Here is a 22,893-nt window from a genome sequence, read left to right as displayed (position 1 = left end):
TTTCATTGCTTGTCAATTTCATAGTTTCAAATGTTTTACCATTAGGAATACAAGGACATGTAGAGGTAGTTGTACTGAAATGAGAAAAGTAAACAAAGTCATTGCCATAATCCCAGAAGCAGTTTTGACAATGCCTTCAATGTTGGAACAGTTTCAAGTTCATCGACAAAGACTATTCACAATTGATGATAGCATGCACATAAGATAAGAACATAATGAGCCAAAGTTATCGTCCTTTATTTTTACATTTCAAGAAACAAAATAAACTGTAAAAATATTAAAAGAGGGAGAGCACTGCAATCATCCTTTCCATTACTTCTAAGGGAATTAAAATGTGGAGGAAAAAGATGATAGACAAATGTAAACCTGGTGTACAGAAGAAATTAAAGTATTAGTACATGCCACACATCTAAAGAACCAATCAAGCTAAAAATTATCATTTCTTGAAGTGTTTCAGCAGAATTACGAGAACATTAAGCAAAAGAATTCAATAGATGAACTGTTCGAAGGAGATATAAGATTTTGTGAGATTGTTACATATGACCTTCATCTAAAACATACCTGCAGAAAGCCACCCATCAGTGTAGGCATCAGTGACATCATATAGATCTTTCCAGACCTTAATTTGCTCGTCATCAAGTAATTTATGCAGCCCCTATTGTTCAGGAAAACATTAGTTTCAAACAGAACTCGGATGCATTATAATTTCAAACAGAATTCAGACACATTATTAAACATGTTACATATCTATATACTACGTGCAAAACAATGGCAAAAACAACTCATGTTCATCCATACTGCCAGCATGACATTACCAACTGAAACCCATATCAAAATGGTGACGGAAAAGCCTTGCATCAGTAAAAATATTTTAGATGCATTCAGAAATAAAACATACATCATCAGCACAATAAAGACAATTAGAGGCATCATCATTATATTAGGTTTTGAGAAGGCAAATATAGATAATGAGTGAGCAGGAAGGACAAAAGTCACTCATTTCACCTCATGAACCATGAAGACAATCCCACTGTGGCCCAAAAAAACCAATGATTGATTACATTGTTCATTATAGTTATTGGAAGCCTTGTTTTATAATGAACAGTTTATATGCATGTAGAAATGAAGCTATCCATCTTAGATACCATAAATACAAGATGAAACAACTTTTTTTGCTAAGGCTTATGTAAGGCTAGATAAGTAAATCTATGTGCCTAAGCAGACAAAAATGATCGATGATCCACATATTCATGGAATATTAGCTTGATGGCCAAACCATAGTGAAGTAAATGAGCCCCATACTCATTATATCTATGAACATTCTTTAGCCCCAAGGATTAGCTCAATTGGTCGAGTTCCCATTGCTAAGTACCTTGCCAGTTGGGAGGTCACGGGGTCAAATCTCCTTGACGCCCTTGGAGTCAGGCCCTGCTTGTTAGGCCGGTAGGTAGATCCCTTCAAGTTGATCTACTTGGATTTTCCCGTGGATGTAGTGGCCACCCAGTGTCCGTGAACCACCTTAAAAAAAGTCTGTGAACATTCTTTATTATATAGAATAATTATATGCATTTAGAGATGAATATTTATCTACTAAAACCAATAAAGATATGTACATGCAGACCCCCTTGTACATATACATTGCAGGTTTTGGGAGGCTTGTAGATCACTTCAATGAGTAGCAATCTCTCCCAGCCACCTTCCCACTTTTAAGTTCTCTTTAGACAATCTATATCACTTCCTACCATCAATGCCCGACCTGAACCAAGGGATTAGAATATCTACAAGCAATACATCTAGGCGACCTGGATCACACCCCCTAAGGGGATAAGCCCTGTTAGATCTCAAACTCTACCATAGAAGGAAAACTCCTAACCTCAAGAAATAGAACAGATAATTAAGCTAGAACAATTTACTAGTGATGATAATATCGACGAGATATCGCCAATAATCGAAATATCGCAATATTTTCAGCAAGCCGAAATATCGCCAAGAAAATATCATGATATTTTGGCTCCCGAAAACATCGTGATATTTCCGAGATATCGCCGATATCTCGGCAAAATATCATGAGACGATAGAAAATATCGTCGGCCAAGTTAAACTGCGGCTAGAAAAAGGGAAAATCGTTTTTTTTCTTCATTTCTATTTCTGAATGTTGGAGAAGGAAGAGGAAGAGTTTTGTGGTGGTTGTCAAGGAGGGATTGAGGATCAAACAGTGATTATCACCACCAACTAAGATTTTTTTGCAAATCAAAGATTGAAGAACAGTGAGACAAACTTCATTTCTTCCATTAACAAGTATGTTCTTAAAAAACCCTATGTTAATGATTTTTTCATAGATTTAGGGTTATGCTTGCTTGCCTCTTTGCCTACCAACATTTTGTTTCTTTGTTTTTTTTTTCCATTTGCTATGATTTTCATGCCCATGAGCCAATGCAAGGGTTTTCTCCATATTTGGACAGCAAGCTTTAATTTTTTTCAACTTTCTTATGCACCCTCTTATTGCCATTTTTCATTCACATTGCAAAATGCAAATAATGTAATAATTTTTTTTAAATGAGGTGGTTATTACTTATTATTTTTTGTGTTGGGGGGTTTAATGCCAATTTTTTGTTTTTTTTGTGTCCTAGGTTTGAATTAGTTCACTGCAAATGTCAAATATGCCAAAAGCCTTGGACCCATTTTGGGAGTATGGGGAGCATGTTGGTGGGGCAAATCAGGCATATATATCATGCAAATTGTGTGGGACCAAGATGTTAGGAGGGGTTACGCGATTGAAATACCATCTTGCTAGACTCCCTGCACATGATGCAGATGTAATGCCTTGTATGGTTTCTAGTGCAAAGGTTATACAAAAAGCTCTTGAAGCAATTGTTGAACAAGACAGAAAGAAAGCTCCTAGTTTTATTTGTTTTGCTACATATAAGTTTATAACTCATGATGATGAAATACTTTTATATATGTGATGTTATTTTTTTGAGTCCTTGATTGGACAACTATCAAGGATCAGCGGGATATGTGATGTTATTTTGTTTGAGTCCTTGATTGGACAATTATCAGGGATCAACAGGATTTGGTATCGCCTTTGAAGTTTGATGTATCATTTCTATTTGACATCATATATATCAGCGCTTTCTTCATATTTATGTGCCAATGTGTTTAGTTCATGTTGTTATTGCTTTATATGTTTAAAAATCTGAAGAAAAAAATGAATATATTATGCATTTTTTATGCTTGCCGATATTTTCGTTGATATTGCCGATAAGACGTTTTCTGGACCCTCGCCGATATTTTACCGATGTCGATATTTTCAACACTGCAATTTACTACCTCAAGAAGTTAAAAATATAACTAGACCGAAATTGAGCAATATGTGTCTTCCATTCCTTAAGAGTGATGACAAGAATCTTGCTATTGCCAATTAAGCAATGAAGAACAAAAGAAAAGGTTCAAACAGTAGGAGTGAGGGGTCAGCCTCATAACCAAAGAAGAAAAAGGACTTGACTAATATCAAGTGTTTTGTCTATCATAAGATAGGACACTATGCTTCACAGTGTCCAAATAGGAAGAAGGGCGGAAAGGGTACACCGTCAAATGTAGCTACGTTGGCGGAAGCTCAGGTGGAAGAGTTTTCCAAGAAGTTTGAAACTAAATTCAGACTTAGTTCCTACCTTTCCTCGAGCACCTTACCAGTTGGTGCATGACTACTAGATTGTGGAGCCACATTACATATAACACGGGCACAAGGGTTATTTAACAGCCCAACAGAGTGCAACTCAGAATTGCATGTGGAATTTGGTGTTGATACCAAACATGCAGTGAAGGGGGTTGGAACAGTGATATTCTAGCTCGAGACAGGAGGTAGGTTGGAAGTGAAGGTTGTGCTATGGATACCAGAACTCAGGAGGAGCTCGCTCTCAGCCTCTTTGACATAGGCATTCTAGTATGGACAAGCACTGATCAAACCCATGGGATCAAACTCTGACGATGGCCACGTCATTGGTTTTAGAGAGACCAACCTGTATAGGCTAAAGGGCCAATATATTCTATTAATGGAAAGAAGCTCTGATGGTTGACAAATTCAAAGGGAGTTGCCCTTCAGGTTCAGGTGGGGAGGAGTGGTTACAAATCCTTCCAAGTTTGTCAAGAAGGTCTCTTGGTATGAGATGACCTTACAAGATGTTCAAGAGCAGGAAGCTTCTAGAAACAAGTCCAAAGGGAGTAGGTCATTAAGGATAATTCTGAAAAAGGTGGCAAGGAAGGCTTCTAATTCAAAGGAAGCAGCCATGGCAATGGATGGAGTTTCAAGATTGGAGCCAATTGCAAGTGACAAAAGTACCTCCCTCCCTAAGAGGGAGTGTTGATGTTTGTAGCTAGGGCGGGTACCTTGTGAAAAATTCCTTGAAATGCAGCAACTCGAAATAATTCTTCTAACTGATAAATTAATTATGCAGTTTATTTTGTTTATGGCAAAATAAAAAATTATTCACACTGCAATTTCTTCACCATAAAAAATATTGCGGAAGCAAAAAATAGGAACTGAGAAATGCTAGCACACACACAAATGTTATGACATCATTATTTTTGGACAATTGTCCCGCGAAAAAACCAATGTGGTAAAACTGGTGCAGCAATGAGGGTTTTCATTACTATGCAGCAGCAGAAATTCTAAGTACAATAAAATGGTCGCCAAACTAGCGATTCTATCTGAGAGAAATACTAGCAAAAATTTGTTGAGGGAATTTACCCTCGCTCCAAGCAATCCCTGTGAAAATTCCTAGACTCGAAGGAACCACTACTGCAGCAAATCTGAATCTACTTCACCTACTTGATTTTTAAATTATGTTCATCAATTTATTCTTCTGAATACTGAAGCAAATTAATTTTGCAGCCTACACTTAATTAAATATTTGATATCATGAAACAGAAAACAAAGCAAAGAACAAGATACATAGGACACACTTACTTTTGGACACAATAGTCCCCGAAAAAACCCAATGCGGGAAAACCAATGCAGCGGTTCCGAGGGTTTATTATTATGTAGGAGAAATATCTGAATACAAATCTAGGATGCTCATCTAGCAATCCTTTACAGAGAAAATACCGGCGTAAAATCTGAGCGAGTTTTACCTCACTTCACCCAGCAAAATTCCGGCTGATCCGGCACAAGACTGGCTAATCCCGGCTACTTCAACACTGGCCCTGCCTTAGCCTTTCAAGGTCTTTGTAAGCCCTACGTCAGCGCTCCTGCCCTCTGCGTCAGCTATCCCGGTTGTTCCGCCAGTTCTGACTTCTGTGTGACAAGCAACTTTTCTGCTCTGCATTGGCCCTTCTAGCTCTGCGTCAAGGCTGTGTGGGCCCAAACTGCCACAACGTCAACTCTCCCAACTACTACGCTGCCTCTCTACAAGCTCTCTCCGCCTCTCTGTCAATATTCTCTGGAAAGTACTTCTCTCGGATTCTCTCTGCCCATTTGCTACTAAATGATCACCTAGTTCAAATTTCTCATATTCCTAGCCCCAGAAATCGAACTCCAGATCAATTCATTCTCTCCGTGTGTATTTACAAATGAACCCCAAGCCTCCATTTTATACTTTTCATGTTAAGTCTTCAACGGCCGAGATTAAGTCTCTAATCAACGGCTAAGATTAAAACATGACTTGATCCACCTTCTAGATCATTCTCACCCATATTTTGATTAATACCCATTAATATTTTAATTTCCCTAAGTTTAGACTTAGGAGCTCCATTAAAAATATTAATTATTTTAATAAAATACAAACTTGGTGGAATTTCACCAAATGGTTTATGGGTTCTTTAGAACTCATGTGCTTTAGCCTCTCCACCAATTTTCAAGGCTAGAGCACTTCTAATGCTACCAAAAACTAACACTCCCTCTTAGCGAGGAAACTGCTCTAGCAACAATGTCCACTTGCATGTTGCTCTGCTTCTGAAGCACCTACTTTCTGCACCACTGCCGCCACCAACACTGTGTTGCTGCTGCTACTGTACTGCTGCCCATGACAATGCCACTGCCATTGCTGCATCTGCACTACAGATCCCTCTCAAATATTGCATCTGCACTACAGATCCCTCTCAAATATTGCATCTGCTATGCTACTAGCACTGCCACTGCTAACACTGCATCCGTATTGCAACTCAGTTGTTGAGAGAAGCAACTGAAAAACATAAAAAATTAGTTGAACTTAACTGTGTTCAACATAATACAATGAATGTTGGAATCTGACTGTTGCTGACCCTCTGAATCTTCTCCGTTGTTCCTGACCTCTGCACTACTGCCAACCTTGCTCTGTGTTGATCAGTTTCTGGTCCCAAGCCACTACATCTGTCCTCCAAACACTCCACTGCATCATCTAACACTAATTCCATCTCGCTACTGTTGAATCTTGGGTTCCTGTAGCAAAGAATTGATCCAAGAGGTGGACTCCTCAAGGATCCTGCCCACATGTAGTCCTCCCGACTACAGCTCAATATCGCCACATCTCCTTCCTGGAGATGCGTGGGTACTCATGGCAAACTCATCTTCATCAATCTTTGGTGAAGCAGCCTTAGGGTCATGTTTCTCATCCTTATCATTTTTCTTCAAAGGACACAGGGATGCATAGTGGCCCATCTTGCCACAACTGAAACATTTCACCTTCGAAATGTCCTTTTTCGCTTCGGCTTCTGTTGTCCCTTCAATGCTAGAGCTACATTTTCCTCCTCCTTTGTCTTTGTGCCACTCCCACTACTGTCATTGAGGTTGACATTCACTAGGTCCCTCTGTAACTCCTCATGTTGAAGAGTTGTCCACATCTCCTCCCATGAAGGTAGTCTTTCCCTGCCCAATATATTTTGGACAAAGACTTCCCATTCATCTGAGACTCCATTCAGAGCTATCCTCATCATCGCGGTTGGCTGAGGAGTGGATCCTACTGCAGCAAGTTGGTCTCTGGTGTCCTGAAGACGTTGAAGATAGAGGTTCACATCTTCCATTGTTCGAAAGAGGCTTCATACAGAGACAACAAGGCTTCCCACATCTCCCGGGTTGTATCCTTGCCCTGCAAGTGTCAGACCACATGATCTCGAACTCCGTCGAGAATGAGCCACTTTGCCTTCCCTTGCTCGGCCTTGTACTTCTTTTCATCATTGTTAGCAAGAACAACTACAACACTTTTGACGTAGGCCTCGAGATCATATTCCTCCAGAACAGCTAAGATTCTGGTCTTCCATATGACATAGTTGGAGGCTCCGTCCAACCTGTCCTAATCTCTTAGCCCATGCGATGCCATTTCACCCAACTGTCGAATTGACCCCTCTAGTCACTGCTTAGCATTGGTCAATTGCTCAGCAAGTGAGAAATTCGAACTTTCTGGCAGAAAGTTCTATGACGAGAAAATTCTCCTTCTACGTGTCTTTGTTCTTTTCGAGTGTATTTCTGCCCCAGCAAAAACTGCGCCCTTTAGGAACTTCGTTGAGGCTCTACATCACTCCCTCTGCCTCTGCAAACTCACGAACTGGAAATCGTACCTCTATGCCGTCTCACTCAGAGAGAGATTTCCTCGAATCTGCTTCCTGGCAAGGACTGTGCAATCCCTTCAAGGGGATTCAAATTGTTGTCAAGTGCAGCTTTTGGCCTCAGTGCTTAGCACTAGATCTGCTCTTCCTATTTCAAATCAACACTCTGACACCATGTGAAAATTCCTAGACTCGGAGGAAACCCTACTGCAGCAAATCTGAATCTACTTCACCTACTTGATTTTTAAATTACATTCATCAAGTTATTTTTCTGAATACTAAAGAAAATTACTTCTACAGAGTACACTTATTTAAATATTTGATCTCATGAAACAGAAAATAGAGCAAAGAACAAGATACATAAGACACACTTATTTTTGGACACAATAGTCCCCGGAAAAACCTAATGCGGGAAAACCAATGCAGCAGTTTTGAGGGTTTATTATTATGCAGGAGAAATATGTAAATACAAATCTAGGATGCTCATCTAGCAATTCTTTACAGAGAAAATACTAGCGGAAATTCTGAGTGAGTTTTCCCTCACTTCACCTGGCAGAATTCCTGTTGATCCGTTACAATACTAGTTAATCTCGGCTACTTCTACATTGGCCCTGCGTAGGCCCTACGTCAGCCTTTCAGGCTCTGTGGTAGCCCTGCGTCAGCTCTCCTACCCTCTATGTCAGCTATCCCAGTTGTCCTAGCAGTTTGGGCTTCTATGTGACAAGCAGCGTTTTTGTTCTGCGCTGGCACTTCTGGCTCTGCGTCAAGGCTGCGTGGGCTTAGACTAGCCCAACATCAACTCTCCCGGCTACTACGTTGCCTCTCTGCAATCTCTCTCTGCCTCTGTCAATATTCTCTGGAAAGTCCTCCCAAATTCTCTCTACCCCTCTGCTGCTGAATGATCACCTAGTTCGAATTTCTCAGCTTCCTAACCCCAAAAATCGAACTCCAGATCAATTCGTTCTCTCCATGTGTATTTCCAAATGAACCCCAAGCCTCCATTTTATACTTTTCCCGTTGAGTCTTCAACAACCGAGATTAAGTCTCTAATCAACGGCTAAGATTAAAACATGACATGATCTGCCTTCTAGATCATTCTCACCCATATTTTGATTAATACCCATTAATATTTTACTTTCCCTAAGTTTAAACTTAGGAACCCCATTAAAATATTAATTATTTTAATAAAATAAAATCTGGGTGGAATTTCACCAAACGGTTTATGGGTTCTTTAGAACTAATGTGCCTTAACCTCTCCACCAATTTTCAAGGCTAGAGCACTTTTGATGCTACCAAAAACTAACAATCCCGGCTCAGTCTAGGCTTAGAACTAGCTCCAACTCTTCCTCTACGTCAACCTCTGCGCATGCCCTGCGCAGTCCCTTGTACACTCAACTCAAAACTCCCTCTGAATCAGACGTCGTGCCTATCTCTACTACTGGAAGTCTCTAGCCAATCCCTCTGGAAATTTTCCCGGCCTCCGGCACTTGAAACAACCTTCCCTTTAGCCAAATCAAACTGCCTCTATGAGGCTCTGTGCAAAACCCTGCGCAGCCTCCTGGAGCTAAAACTCGACCTCCTCTTTTGACTCCTCCATAACTAGAAACTCCTCTAGAAAATCTCTATGTTGCCCCTCTGCCACCTGTTACTCGATCACTGGCTCGACTTCACTGTTGAATCACCTGCTACTGGAAAATCAAATTGCCTTGATCACTGAGTATCTACACTGGTGTGTTCTCCCAAGGAGTGTGAAATTTCCTCCTGCGCCCAGACTGCTGAGAAAATGGAACGAATTTCCCGGAGATTTGAAACAGTGCTGGAATTGTGTAGATAGGCTCCCCTAGAGTGGCACTCGAAGTCCACTAGAGATGGACGTGAGATTCCCGCCCTGAAATCTCTCATGTTGAACAGCACAGTGTAGACTTGGCTTAGTAGCTCAAGCATACAAGGGTTCAATTCTTCAATTGGAAAAAAGTCCCAAAATGAGGCCCTCCACCTCTATTTATCTTGCTCTCCCCTTCTTCCTCCATGTGGGCCCCACAAGTCGAGTTCCCTCCTCTCTCTCTTCCCACAAATTTGAACTCTCCTAAGGGGTACGAATTCCCTTTGGAGTGGCCCCCACATTCCATTTGCTCTTTAATTTATTTCCTCTTCTAATGTTTGGGAGCCTTCTTTCCTCAAAAATTCAAGTGGGGTCCTCCTAACCCACCTTTCCTAAGTCAAAACATGCCAAAACACCAAAATTATGCAAAAATGTATTTACTTAGCAAAACTTGCTAAGTGGGGACATCACAGTCCTCCCCGCCCAGATGTTGCTTGCCCTCAAGCAATTGTAGTGATGGATGTTGAAGTACTTGTTCCCCTTCCCAAGTGGCATCCTCCTCAGGTAGGTCCTTCCATTTTACCAGAAACTCCCGGATAGTTTTGTTCCTGAGCTTCTTGTTCCTCACCTCCAAAATGGACTTCGATACCAAAACCAAATGTCCCTCATCATCTAAGGGTGGTAACTCCATGGTGGTTATCACTTGTTGTCCCAAGGCCTTTTTCAGGCATGCGACATGAAACACGTTGTTCACCTTACTTCCTGGTGGGAGTTGCAGCTCATACGCTACCTCTCAAACCCGCCTGGTCACCCTGTATAGCCCATAAAAGCGTGGCTTGAGCTTCTCAGCTCACTTTTGCTTCAAGGTGGACTGTCTGTATGGCTCGAGCCTCAGGAAAACTATGTCCCCAACCTCAAGTGCCTCTCAACCCTGTGCCTGTCAACCTACATCTCTAGTTGAATTTGGGTGGTCTGTCAGTTGTCTTTGAGAGCTATAAGGACCTCTTAGCTCTCCTTGATCCAATCTTTGGCCCTTGGGGCCCTCCTATCTCCAAAAATCATGTCCACAAAAGTCAAAGTATCGTAACCATATAAAGCACGAAAAGGAGACATACCAATGGACATATGATAGGTGGTGTTGTAATAGTACTCCCCAAGGTGTAGCTACTTCATCCACACACGTTGTTGCCCCGTCCCATAGTTGCACAAGTACCCCTATAGCCACTTGTTCACGATCTCGGTCTGCCCATCAATCTAGGGGTGATAGCTCATGCTAGGTGTGAACTCGGTCCCCACCAACCGGAAGAGCTCCTGCCAAAATGCCCCCATAAACTGATTGTCCCAATCACTAACAATGGTCTTCGAAAGACCATGCAATCTAAAGGTCTCTCTGAAGAAGAGCTTTGCCACCAGTGATGCTAAATATTTAGCTAGAATAGAGAAGAAATGGGCAAATTTTGTCAACCTATCCACTACTACATAAATGCAATCACGCCCCTCTACCATTAGTAGCCCTGTGATGAAGTCCATGGATATGCTCTCCCACTTCACCTCAAGAATAAGGAGATGCTAAAGTAGACCTGTTGGATGAGTAAACTCCCCCTTATTTCTCTGGCAGACATCACACTCTTGCACATGCCTCAAAACATCTCCCTTGAGACCCCTCCAAGTGAAGCACTCCCTAATGGCTCTGTATGTCTTAAGGAACCCTTGATTTCATGCTAGTGCGGAATCATGCGCAGCCTGCATGATCTTCTCTCACAACTAGGAGCTCACCAACAAATAAATCCGATCCATGTAGTAGATCACGTCATTCATCACTCGGTATCTATCATCCCTGGATGTACCATTCAAGACCTCACATGCATGTTGGTTCTTGGAATACTCAACCAGTATCTACGACCTCCAATTTTGGGCAACGCTCATGAGGGAAACTGTAGCAGGCCTCCAAGACAATGCATATGCAACCACATTTTGATTTTACTTGACTTTGACATACTCAATTTCAAAATCGTAAGCCTGGATCTTATTGACCCACTTTTTTTGTCGCTCATTGAGCTCTCTCTGCTCCAAGAACTAGTTGCCCACCAAGTAATACCGGAACTTGGCTAGTGCATGCATTATGTCTAGCATCTCTTTGCCGTATATGGAATATTACCCCTCATGTGCCTCTAGCTCTCGACTCTCGAAAGCGATCGGGTGTCCCCCCTACATCAAAATTGCTCCAAGACCCTCTCCAGATGCATCACACTCCAAAAAAAAGGGTTTCGTAAAGTCAGGCAAGGCCAACACAGGGCAACTGTTCATCACCTCCTTGAGGCGCTCAAAGGCCTCCTACGTTGTATTTGTCCATGCAAATGCCCCCTACTTGGTTAAGTCTATGAGAGGGGCTACTAACTGGGAAAATCCCCTAACAAATCTCCTATAATGTGTAAATGCCTAGGAATCCCCTCACCTCAGTCACGTTCTTGGGTGTAGGCCAATCTAGGATAGCCCTAATCTTCTCCTCGTGGACCCACACTCCATCCTCTCCAATGATGTGGCCAAGATACAACATCTCAGTCGGTCCAAACTCACATTTGGACATCTTGGCATACAATTGTTGCTCCGCTAAAATGCATAGCACCTCCTCAACATGTTGCAAGTGCTCCTCCCACGTCCTGTTGCAGATCAAGATGTCGTCAAAGAAAACTAGCACGTATTTGTATAGCTGCTTGCGAAACATGTGGTTCATCAAGACTGAAAGGTAGCCAGGGCGTTGGTTAGCCCAAAGTGCATCACCAAAAACTCGAAATGTCCATAGTGACACCTAAATGTCGTCATCGGGATATCCTAGTCTCCCGCTCGAATCTGATGATACCCCGAGTGTAGATCTATCTTGGTGAAATACTTCACCCCCCTGAGTTCTTCAGGATCCTCTTGTTCAAATCTTTGTCAATGCACATGCGGAGGGTCCCATCCTTTTTCTTCACCAACACCGCGGATGAAGCAAAAGGACTAGAACTGGGACCAACATGTCCCAACGCCAACAACTCTTATATGGCCTGCTCTATCTCATCTCTATAAGCCTTGGCATGCTGATATGTTGTTAGGAGAAAACATTTTTGGTATTACATGTAAATTTGAAGCAAACTAGAAGAAACATCGCCTACAGCAGTGAACTAATTTCAACTTGACCCAAAACAAGATAAACTCAATCCTATGTGCCTATGTTTCGTGGAAAAGAGAACAATGAAACCTACAGCAGTATGCAGAACAATTATTGCAAGAATTCACAATGAATAAACCACATTCAGAACTCAAAAAAGGGAAAAACAGTGACAATTTCCAGTGGTGATATATCAACGGAAATATGCTAGCAAAACAGCGGCATGATTCTTAAATGTACTTTGAAAGGTCCCTGGAAACCCTTAAAGGCATCCTCAAGGAGTTTGATCAACAACAATCAAAACCCTTTAGCAGCATTATTTTTTTTGATCAGCCAAGAACAAGACAGAATAGTAGACCTTTCTCCAAAGAGGTTCATACTATGCTCCAGCAAAGGCATCCGAGAGACTCGCGAAAGGAAAAATAGGTGGGGAATTGGCTTTTTGCACTTGGGTCAGAGTTGAAGACTAGAAGATCAAAAGGTGACCCTCTTACATTTGAAGAGCCGGAATGTTATCTTTCCAAGGTGGAGCAATCTGATTGGAGTTTAAATTGGGCTCTAGAGCCAGCTATGCTTGCATTGGTACAAACTAGATTCTTGGAGCACCCTCATGAGAGAGTCAAGCTTATAATTGCCTCTTGTTTCAGCGATATTTTGAGGATAGTAACACCCTTTCCTCCCTACAATGATGACATCATGAAGGAGGTATTTCAATTAATTGTAGAGTGTTATTCAGAACTGCATGACACCCAGAGCTCAAACTTTGATAGGAGGCGTGTGATCCTAGACACTATGGCCAAAATCAGATCTTATGTAGTCATGCTTGATCTAGAACAGGATGATCTAATCCTTCAGATGTGCCAATTCTTCTTCACCAACATCAGAGAGCATCACCCTGAGGAGGTAAAAGCCAACATGCAAGATATCTTATCCTCATTATTAGTTGAAGGTGACATCATTCGCAAGCAACTGCAGACCTAATTGTTAACCATTTGGAGGAAGACACAGGTTGCTTCACCAAAAGCCTATGAGCTAGCCAAAAGGGTGATTGAGAAAAACATGAGGTTCTTCAGAAGGCAGCTGACCCAAGAGGAGTTGCAGAGGATTTGTGGTGACCAACCATGCAGTAGGAATGAGCAAAGGAGAAGAGGTCTTTGCTTCACCTGCAAGAAGCCTCGGGGACCTGATCACTCATGCTTAGGTGATACAACAAAAGTAACTGAGGTAGACCAGGAGGATCCTTCTGAATTTCCAAATGAGGATTCTTCTTTAGTTGAGTCCATGGATTCTTATGAGGATATCTCTAAGGAGCATGAGCAGCCATGTAGAGTTGATGATAGTAGCCCAGATAAGCATCGATTTGTGGTAGAGGAGATTGATGAGCATATTCAGCATGAGCAGCACATAGTGGAGCACAATGCACATAATGGGCCATCTTTGTTTTGAAATTTCTAAGTCTAACCGTTAGAAATTTTATCTGTATTCTTCTGGTTTATTTCTCCTACTTGTTAATTACAAACAAATTATTTAAACATATAAACATCGAAATAAACACAATACAGTGTCAACCATCTACAGATCAACAACTGAAAGTAATAGCAAACACACAAGTGACACCGTTATTTCCGGACAACTCGTCCACAGAAAAACCTAATGCGGGAAAACCAATGCAGCAATTCTGAGGGTTCATTATTATGCAGTATTTCCTTGAGTACAACTGGGTGCCAAACTGGCTCACCTGACAGAGAAAAATAACCGGCAGTAATACCTCTCTATTAGGAAACAGGTATTCAGAAAACCTATCCCACGAAACCCTCTCCAACAACTCTGAAGCACTATGTCAGCCTTCTGCTGCTCTACGTCATCCTTCTTCTGCTCTGTGTCAGCCTCAGAACCCTCTCCGTCAACCCTCTAAAGCATTGCGCAGCCTTTGGGACCCTCTTTTTCACTCTTGCTGCCCTCTGCGTGGATGACACAGGCCCTCTGTGCTCTGCGTTGTCTCTGCTGAGCTCTGTGTGGCCTGCTCTGGCTTCTGCAACTACCTCTGTGCTGTTCTCTCGACCCTATCTCTACCTCTCTATCCAGTACTCACTGCCCCTCAATGCTGATCACCGATTTGACTTTGCTTAGCAACCCCGCTCTAGCAAATCGAATGACTGATCACTCTGGTGTATTCTCCAACCGACCTTCAAGCCTCCTCTTATACTTTTCCTGTTGGTCCTTGAAAGGTCGAGATTACATCTCTAATCAATGGCTAAGATTAGATTTGGCTTGATCCATGTCTTTTGGAACCTTCTAACCCAGTTTTATATTAATACCCATTAATATTTTATTTTTCCTAAGTTTAGACTTAGGAACTCCATTAAAAATATTAATTATTTTAATATCTCCCAAACTGGTTAGAAATTGCCCAAACCATTTCTGGGTCTTGGAGATCTCATGTGCTTTAGCCTCTCCACCAATTTTCATGGCTAGATCACATCTGATGCTACCCCAAATCAACACTTTGGAGAGATGGCTAGTGGCTCATGTTGAGCCAATGATGGAGGAAGATAAGCAGACATCCTTAGGGCTAGCCATTGATGAGGAGTGGACAAATGTAACGACAACCAGCATGGTGGTAGTATGTGTAGACACTTGTCGTCAGGAGGTGTTGGAACGTGGCAGGGTAGTTTTGCAGGAGGCTAGTAGACGGGAGGAACGTGGAGTTTCTGATCAGAGAAGGGAGGAGTTATTGGAGATGGTGGTACATCCATTTTTGGGCCTACCTATTGATGAGGTGCAGATAGGTGCAGTGGAAACCAATAGAGCTACAGTATTTCCATGTGGCAGTGCTCTCCAAGAGTACATAGACAGGGCTTGTAGCACATTTTGCCCACTTTTGCCTATTATAGAGAGAGTGGCAGGTTTCCTTAGATAGATCTTGTTGACTGACCAGGTAGAGCCTCTTGAGTTAAGCAGGGACCCATATCAGTGTAACAGACTTGTTCCTTACATAGGTATCCATGCATTGGATTGGCGAGAGATCATGAGTTGGTATCCGATTGATGTTGTGATATTCTTAGTTAATGGTTGTTGTCGCGCAGATTGACACGACAACGCTCAGACCGGGGGCTATCACTCTGATCCCCGATCTCTCCATTTAAGCCTGTCTCCTGCGGCTAAGGGGGGTAGACCCTATGAAATGACGAAGACCAACTGTCGACCAGTTGGTTGGGAGACACAATATGATGAGCACTAAAATGATTTTATTAATTTAACGGACCAGTGCCTTACAAGATTTATGTTCAAATGATTACTCGCTAGATGATATAGAAATACAAACAATGAACAGCAATCATTTATCATCAAACGACTAGAACGACGCAAGATATCAGTTAAAACAACAGCGTTCTTATAATGACCAAAGCTTAATAATGATATCCAGTAACTGAGAATTTTGAAGAGATGAATGCTTTAAACAACCACGAAAATCATGAATCATTAACCAGATATTACATTCGCATTCAGACTTGAAAATTTAAGTCTCAGCATAAAAATATAACATGATAATTTTCTGAGAAAAACAACTGAATCTGGCAAAAATTCCCACGATGCTTTTTATGCTTTTTCAAATATTGGCAAAAAATTTAAAGCTTTAAAAAATAAAATCCAGTTCTACACTTTAAAATTTATTTTTATTTTTTTTATGATTTAAATATTTTGAGATTTTTAGGATTTTTTTTTTTTTTAATAAATAAAATCAAAAAAGTTGAAATTATTTAAAACAAAACTAAAACTTAACAAATAATAAAATTTAAATTATCTAAAAAAAAAGAAGATAACTAAAATCGAATCCTAAATGTTACTTAGCTTTTTTTCTAAAATAACAAAATCATTTCTAAAGCTAAAACCTAATCTAATACAACCTAACATGAACTACGCAAATATATATATAACACTCAAACAAAAACAAATTTAATAAATTGCTAAACGAAGAAATGAAAAGACGTAACCCTGCTTTAATGCAAAAAGACTGAACACGTTTCACAAAAATTTCGAGCACAGGTGACGGCAGATAAGGATTTCAAAATCTTGCAGGCCCACGAAGATTTCCCCAGCGGCAGCTACACGCTACGGCTTCGATACTTTACACGCACGATGCCACTGATCCGTAGGCTTTCGCAGGTTCAGTCACCAGGCGGCAGTGTTTTGGCATGCTGTCGATCGTATGCAATCATGCCCTCAGCAGAAATGGAAACCGGGACGCAGAGAGAACCTCCCTCTGTTAACGGCTTTAGCACAGAAAGCTGCAATCGAAAACTTCTCACTGCTGCAGTCAGAAGGCAAGCAGACTTACGCTATTTGAAATGAATCCAGAACAAACTGAAACCACAATGAAAATTTCTGCTCACGTGGAGAATCAAAACGCTGCTGTAAAAAATACGCTTCTCATATGAATCAGATTTTGGATTTTACCTGACATTCGAATAATTTATGATTTGGGAACATTACTTGGCGCTTGATGGAGAGAAATAACTCACGTGAAAGGTTCTCCACCTACGCTTCTCTTTACCTGTCTGCGGATACCCTCGACGGCGGCGTGTTTAGGTCGGTTTTTCTTTGCAGCCAAAAATATCGCCAAGGATTATTCATTGTATGCGTTACACCCCAGACAGGACCGCATGATGTTTTTCAGAACGTAGAGAATCACTGCTTGAAGGGATCGAGCAGAATGGCTCATGCAACAAATAAAAAAGAAAAGGCAGCCTCTATGAGGAGCCAGGCAATACGTTGCAGGATAAAGAGATTTTATGTGGCCAGGTCACAAAACTTTTCTGTCTTTCTCGTTCAGAAACCCCTGGAGAAACCCTGTTCCTGCAATTGCAAAGAAACAAAACCCTAATGAAAACTGTATAAAGCAAAATTTGGAACCCCAGATCAGCTGAATATTTTACAGATTTTGGCCCCTTAACAGCCAGATTTAGCAATAAGAACAGAAATATTATCTAAAATTTAATTTTAATGTAAAACGCTTCAGAAAACCCTGCATGCATTCATAAAAAAAATATTTCGAATGATAAGCCCGGGATCAAGAACTGGCTGGGCTCATTCAGAAAACACAACCCGGGAGTTCGCTGGTTCAGCCGAGAACTTCCCCTAACGCCCGGTAATCTGAAAAAAGGATTTCCTGCACAGCTTAAAATCAACCATCAACATAAAAGGAGAAAACAATAGTGAAACCCCGATCAAATGGAGATACCTGCCAATATATTTCAGGATCTAAACTATCATTCAAACCTCAAAGATCAGACAAGATACCTGTGCCTAGATCAATATTCATTAAGCTATCATTAATGGCTGAAAATAAAATTATGCAGAACAAATAGAACAATCTTACAGCATTTTCAGAAGAGTAACACCAGCAAGATTTTTAACCCCAAAGTCTTCTTTATTGCACAAAAAAATGAACTATAAGAGAGCTTCTTCAGCACAAGACTCACAGATCCAATCTGATCTCAAATGACCCCTAGCACCCTACTAAAAGGAAATGATCCCAACAGTTAGTTCGAGTGATCCATGTCGAAATGATCTCGACTGTTGATGAGAATCAAGACATCTCTTAATCTCATCCGTCGATTTATTAAAAAATGATATTTTACATGCATTCACTCAAAATATTATTATTTTATTATTTTAGGATTTTTGCTTTATTTTATAATTTTTATTTTTTTAATTTTATATTTTATTTTTTATTTTTTTATTTATTATTATTATGGATCCTCGAACTTAGCCTTTGGAACAATCTCCTAGGACCTAGGACTTAGGACTCATATGGGGATTTATAACATTTTCCAACCCTCAAGACACTTTTCATCATGACTTTTACAATTTACATCTTAAGGGGGAAAACCCCTTTATCATAGACCCTCATAAACCACCCAGTGCTATGACACAACTATAATCTAGCAGATTAACGCACTAGGATTCTCCTAAAATTCTAATGACAAAATCAATCCCGGCTTTGGGGTCAGGCTGAAGGAAAACTTTGCCGATCATGAATCGGTGAGACGAAAAACCTTCCGGGACGTAGATTACCATTAGAAAGTTAGGTCCACCTAGGCAATTTACATACACGACTCATATCTGCTAAGATTATTTACAATTCATACATGTAGACTGGGTTTACAATTTAAAATGATCAAGCTGCTAATGACTGCAGGATGGCACGGACATGTCGATCAAGTGCTACCCCTTTTTGCAAAGAAAAGGGGGGTGTACTGCATGGGTAGTTGACCGGTAGTGGTCAACAGGGGCGTAGTAGAGAAGGGACCCCTAGACATGTCAGATACTACATACCCCAGTTAGCAGTGGGATACAGGTCGACAACTCTTCAGCATTCCATCCCAGCGTCAGGAGAGTGGGATTGGCATTGGATTGAGTCAGGGGTTGGACTGGAGAGTGTTAATGAGTTGGTACGCAGTTGATGGGGCATCACTCGCAGCCAGAGCTTTAGCACAACAGGAGCCATGGAGCATTAATGCTTGTTCTTGGTGGCACTAGGATCAAGAAGGATTTGTTGGTGACAGGTTCAGTCTGAGACTGGTTTGGGATCCGGGGCATTAGGGTGTCCATTCATGGTGGTTTGACACAAAGGCATAGCATCACCCAATGGTTTGTATGGGATTCGGGCACTGTGTCTCAATTGCAATGGGCCACTAGACTAGTCCACAGGTTTGGATTGCTTGAGGGCAAGCAATCTTGGGGCAAGAGGATTTGTGATGTTCCTTTTTCTGGTGTTCTTTATGGCATGGTTAGGATGGACTTTCATGTTGAATTTTCTACGTCTAACAGTTAGAAACCCTCCATGTACTTTCTGATTTATTCCTTCCTACTTGTTCTGATTAATTAACAAGTTATTTACCATGTAAATACTGAAAATAAACACAAGTATGTGCTCAACACATTACAGATCATCAACTGAAGGAAATAGAAACAAGCACACAAATGACATCGTTATTTTTGGACTAATGTCCCCGGAAAAACCCAATGCAGGAAAACTGGTGCAGCTATCTAAGGCTTTGATTTATTAAGCAATTTCAGAATACAATCTGGGTGCCAAATCCGGCACACCCAACAGAGAAAAATCTCGGCAGTAGTGCCTCTCCTTCGGAGACAAATGCTCCGGCTGAAACCCCGGATAAACACTCTGGCAACTCCTCAGCTCCAATCTGCCCCACAAAAAAACCCAGTGTTAGCCTCTAGGGACTGTGTCAGCCTCTTCTGCCCTCTACGTCAACTTTCCCGACATTTCCGGCAATTCCCGACAGTTCCAATTGTTCTCGACAGTTCCGGCTTCTGCCCTCTGCGTCACCTTTCCCGGCAGTTCCCGGCAATTCTGGCTATTCCCGACAGTTCCGACTTCTGCCCTCTGCATCAACTTTCCCAGCAGTTCCAGCTTCTACCCTCTGCGTCAGTTTTCCCAGCTGTTCCGGCAGTTCTGGTTGTTCTCGGTAGTTCCGGCTTCTGCCCTCTGCATCAACATTCCCGGCAGTTCCGGCTTCTGCCCTTTGCGTCAGCTTTCTCAGTTGCTGCGCTGATCCTCCCGGCACTATCTTTGCCTCTCTACTTTTGTATTCAGTGCCCCTCAGCTGCAACTCCAGATCACTCTCTCAACTTTCTCAGCAAACCCAACCCCAGAAAGACGAAATCTTGATCTCTTGGTGTGTTCTCCAAGTGACTCTCAAGCCTACTCTTACACTTTTCTCGTTGACAAATCAACGGCCGAGATTAAGTCCCTAATCAACGGCTAAGATTGGATCTGGCTTGATCCATGACTTTTGGACCATTCTCACACAGTTTTATATTAATTCACATTAATATTTTATTTTTCCTAAGTTTAGACTTAGGGACTCCATTAAAAATATTAATTATTTTAATATCTCCCAAACTGTTTAGAATCTGCCCAAACCCTTTCTGGGTATTGGATATCTCATGTGCCTTAGCCTCTCCACCAATTTTCATAGCTAGAGAACATCTGATGCTACCCCAAATCAACACTCCCTCTTAGCGAGGATTGTGCTCTAATAATACTCCACACTGAGCATCACAATGATCATCTAGCATCGGTCCCTGTGCTGATGCTAGGCCTGCTGCCCATCATCTTTTGCACTGCTGCATCCTGTACTACTACCCATGGCCCTACCACTACCACTGTTGCATCCGTACTGGAACTCCCTCTGCATCTGTGTTGTTGCCCATGGCTCTACTACTGCCACTGTTGCATCTGCACTGCACCCCTCTCATCATGTTGCATCGTGTTGCCCATAGCACTACCACTGCTAACTGCTGCACTGCAACTCAGTTACTGAGAAGTAAGTAATTGATCTCCCAACTCTGACATCTCTGTCAGGCTAGAGACACCCTCGATGCTGAAACTCCCTCTGTCGCTAACAAGTGCTCCCTCTCTAACCTCTAGGCTGCTGCAACAACTCCATGCATCTCGCACCATTGCATACCTCTCTATGCCATCCTGCACTGTAGCTCCCTCTATCGCTCCATCCGCATTCGTCTCTACTGACATTTGCTAGTACCGCTACTCCTCTTCGAGGCTCCCGTAGCAAGGTCTAATCCAAGAGGCTGGGTACCTCGAGGATCCTACCCCTCATCGTCTATAGTCCTCTTGACTACAGCTCGATGTCTCCCCACTCTGGCTCAAGTGGTGTGTGTGTACTCATGGCACAGTCATCGTCTGTCTCCACTTCCTTCTCTGCCCTTGTTGGCGCTACCTTGGTCTCAGAAGCCTCTCCCTTGCTCTTCTTCCTCGGACACTGGGTTGCATAATGACCCAGCTCCCCACAATGGAAGCATTTGACCTTGGAGAGGTCCTTCTTCTTCTGCTTTTCTTGCTTACCCTCAGATGCTAGGGCAGCATCCACCTCTCCTCCTTCTTGATTCTGATCCCCTTGCTGTTGCTTCCCATCTTGGTCACCCTACTGATCTCTTCTTGGCGAAGAGTCGCCCACATTTCCTCCCAATCTGGAAGGGTCACCCTACCCAGTATGCTCTCAACAAACACCTCCTAGTCTTCTGAGACTGCATTCAAGGTTGTTCTCACCATCAACTCTGGATCTAGTGTGGCCCCTATGGAAGTCAGCTGATCTCGGATCTCCTTCAATCGACCGAGGAAGGTGTCGATTTGTTCTCCCTTCTGCATCTAGTATGACCGCAGTTGATTTTCTAGGAGCATCTTCCTCTGCACGGAAGTATGTTGATACAACTTGGTCAGAGCCTCCCACATCTCCCTTGCCGTATTCTACTCGGCAATATGTGGTACTATATGATCCTTGACCCCGTCAAGAATGATACTCTTGGCCCTCGCGATTGCCTCCTCATACCTATCATTGTCAGCTGGGTCAACTGGGACCGCTATCGTCTTCAAGGTGAAGTGCTTGACATAGTTTCTGTCAAGTACGGATAAGATTTTAGCCTTCCAGACTACGAAGTTTGAGGCTCCGTCCAGTCTGTCCTGGTCTCTTACTCCGTGTATTGCCATTCCGCTGCTCTTCTAATTCCCTCCTGGAAGTCCTCGATGTGACTCCCTCTGAGCCTCGATTTCCCTCTTGGAAATCCTTTTGTCGATGTTGAGATGTCCCCTACTCTTATCATCTGTGCAACCGCACCACTGATCTAGATTTCTCGGCATGAAACCCTCGATAACAACTCCCTCCTCCTTGGCCTTGCCTTGTTAGGTATTGTTCTGACAATAGTACCCCACCAGCTCCACTCTGCAACTTATCCATAGCCTCCTAAACCCCGGTAACATGAAGGTGAGAGCTCCTAGGCTCTGCGTAGTCCCAGCACCGGCAAACTAGCTCCCTAAGCCGACTGCATCAGCCCTCCTGGCCTTTGCGTGGCTCTGCGTGAACCTGTGTTTGCCTCCCTCAGCCTCTACGTCACCCCTTGTTGTTTTGCTGCTAGGAACAACTTCTATCACTCGGGACAACTATTTTCCGTTGTTGCTGCTCTACTCGGCTGATTCCTCAGTTCTCCTGTGATCTGCAACCACCCTCTGATACCATGTTGAAGTTTCTAAGTCTAACAGTTAGAAACCCTCCATGTACTTTTTGATTTATTCCTTCCTACTTGTTCTGATTAATTAACAAGTTATTTACCATGTAAATACTGAAAATAAACACAAGTACATGCATAACACATTACCGATCATCAATTGAAGGAAACAGAAAGAAGCACACAAATGACATCGTTATTTTTAGACTAATGTCCCCGGAAAAACCCAATTTGGGAAAACCAGTGCAACTATCTAAGGGTTTGATTTATTAAGCAGTTTCAGAATACAATCTGGGTGCCAAATCCGGCTCACCCAACAGAGAAAAATCTCGACAGTAGTACCTCTCCTTTGGAG

The 22,893-nt window shown here is 42.2% G+C and overlaps 1 protein-coding gene across 1 annotated transcript in view; it reads right to left on the bottom strand.

The window, feature by feature from the left end:
• The window catches only part of LOC149150787 (protein phosphatase EYA-like), a 235,340-nt gene that overhangs the window by 74,249 nt on the left and 138,198 nt on the right, over positions 1 to 22,893 (bottom strand). Inside the window, exon 4 of the mRNA XM_089442951.1 lies at positions 562 to 655. Coding sequence (XP_089299077.1) covers positions 562 to 655 — 94 coding nt within the window. The remainder of the gene's footprint in view (positions 1 to 561; positions 656 to 22,893) is intronic.

The sequence above is a fragment of the Pinus tabuliformis genome, chromosome 9, assembly GCF_031772625.1.
Source record: "Pinus tabuliformis cultivar Carrire ecotype Pingquan chromosome 9, CPIR1, whole genome shotgun sequence".
In the NCBI taxonomy this organism is placed as follows: Eukaryota; Viridiplantae; Streptophyta; class Pinopsida; order Pinales; family Pinaceae; genus Pinus; species Pinus tabuliformis.
Note: the sequence above shows the minus strand (reverse complement) of the source record. Positions and strands in the feature narration are given on the sequence as shown.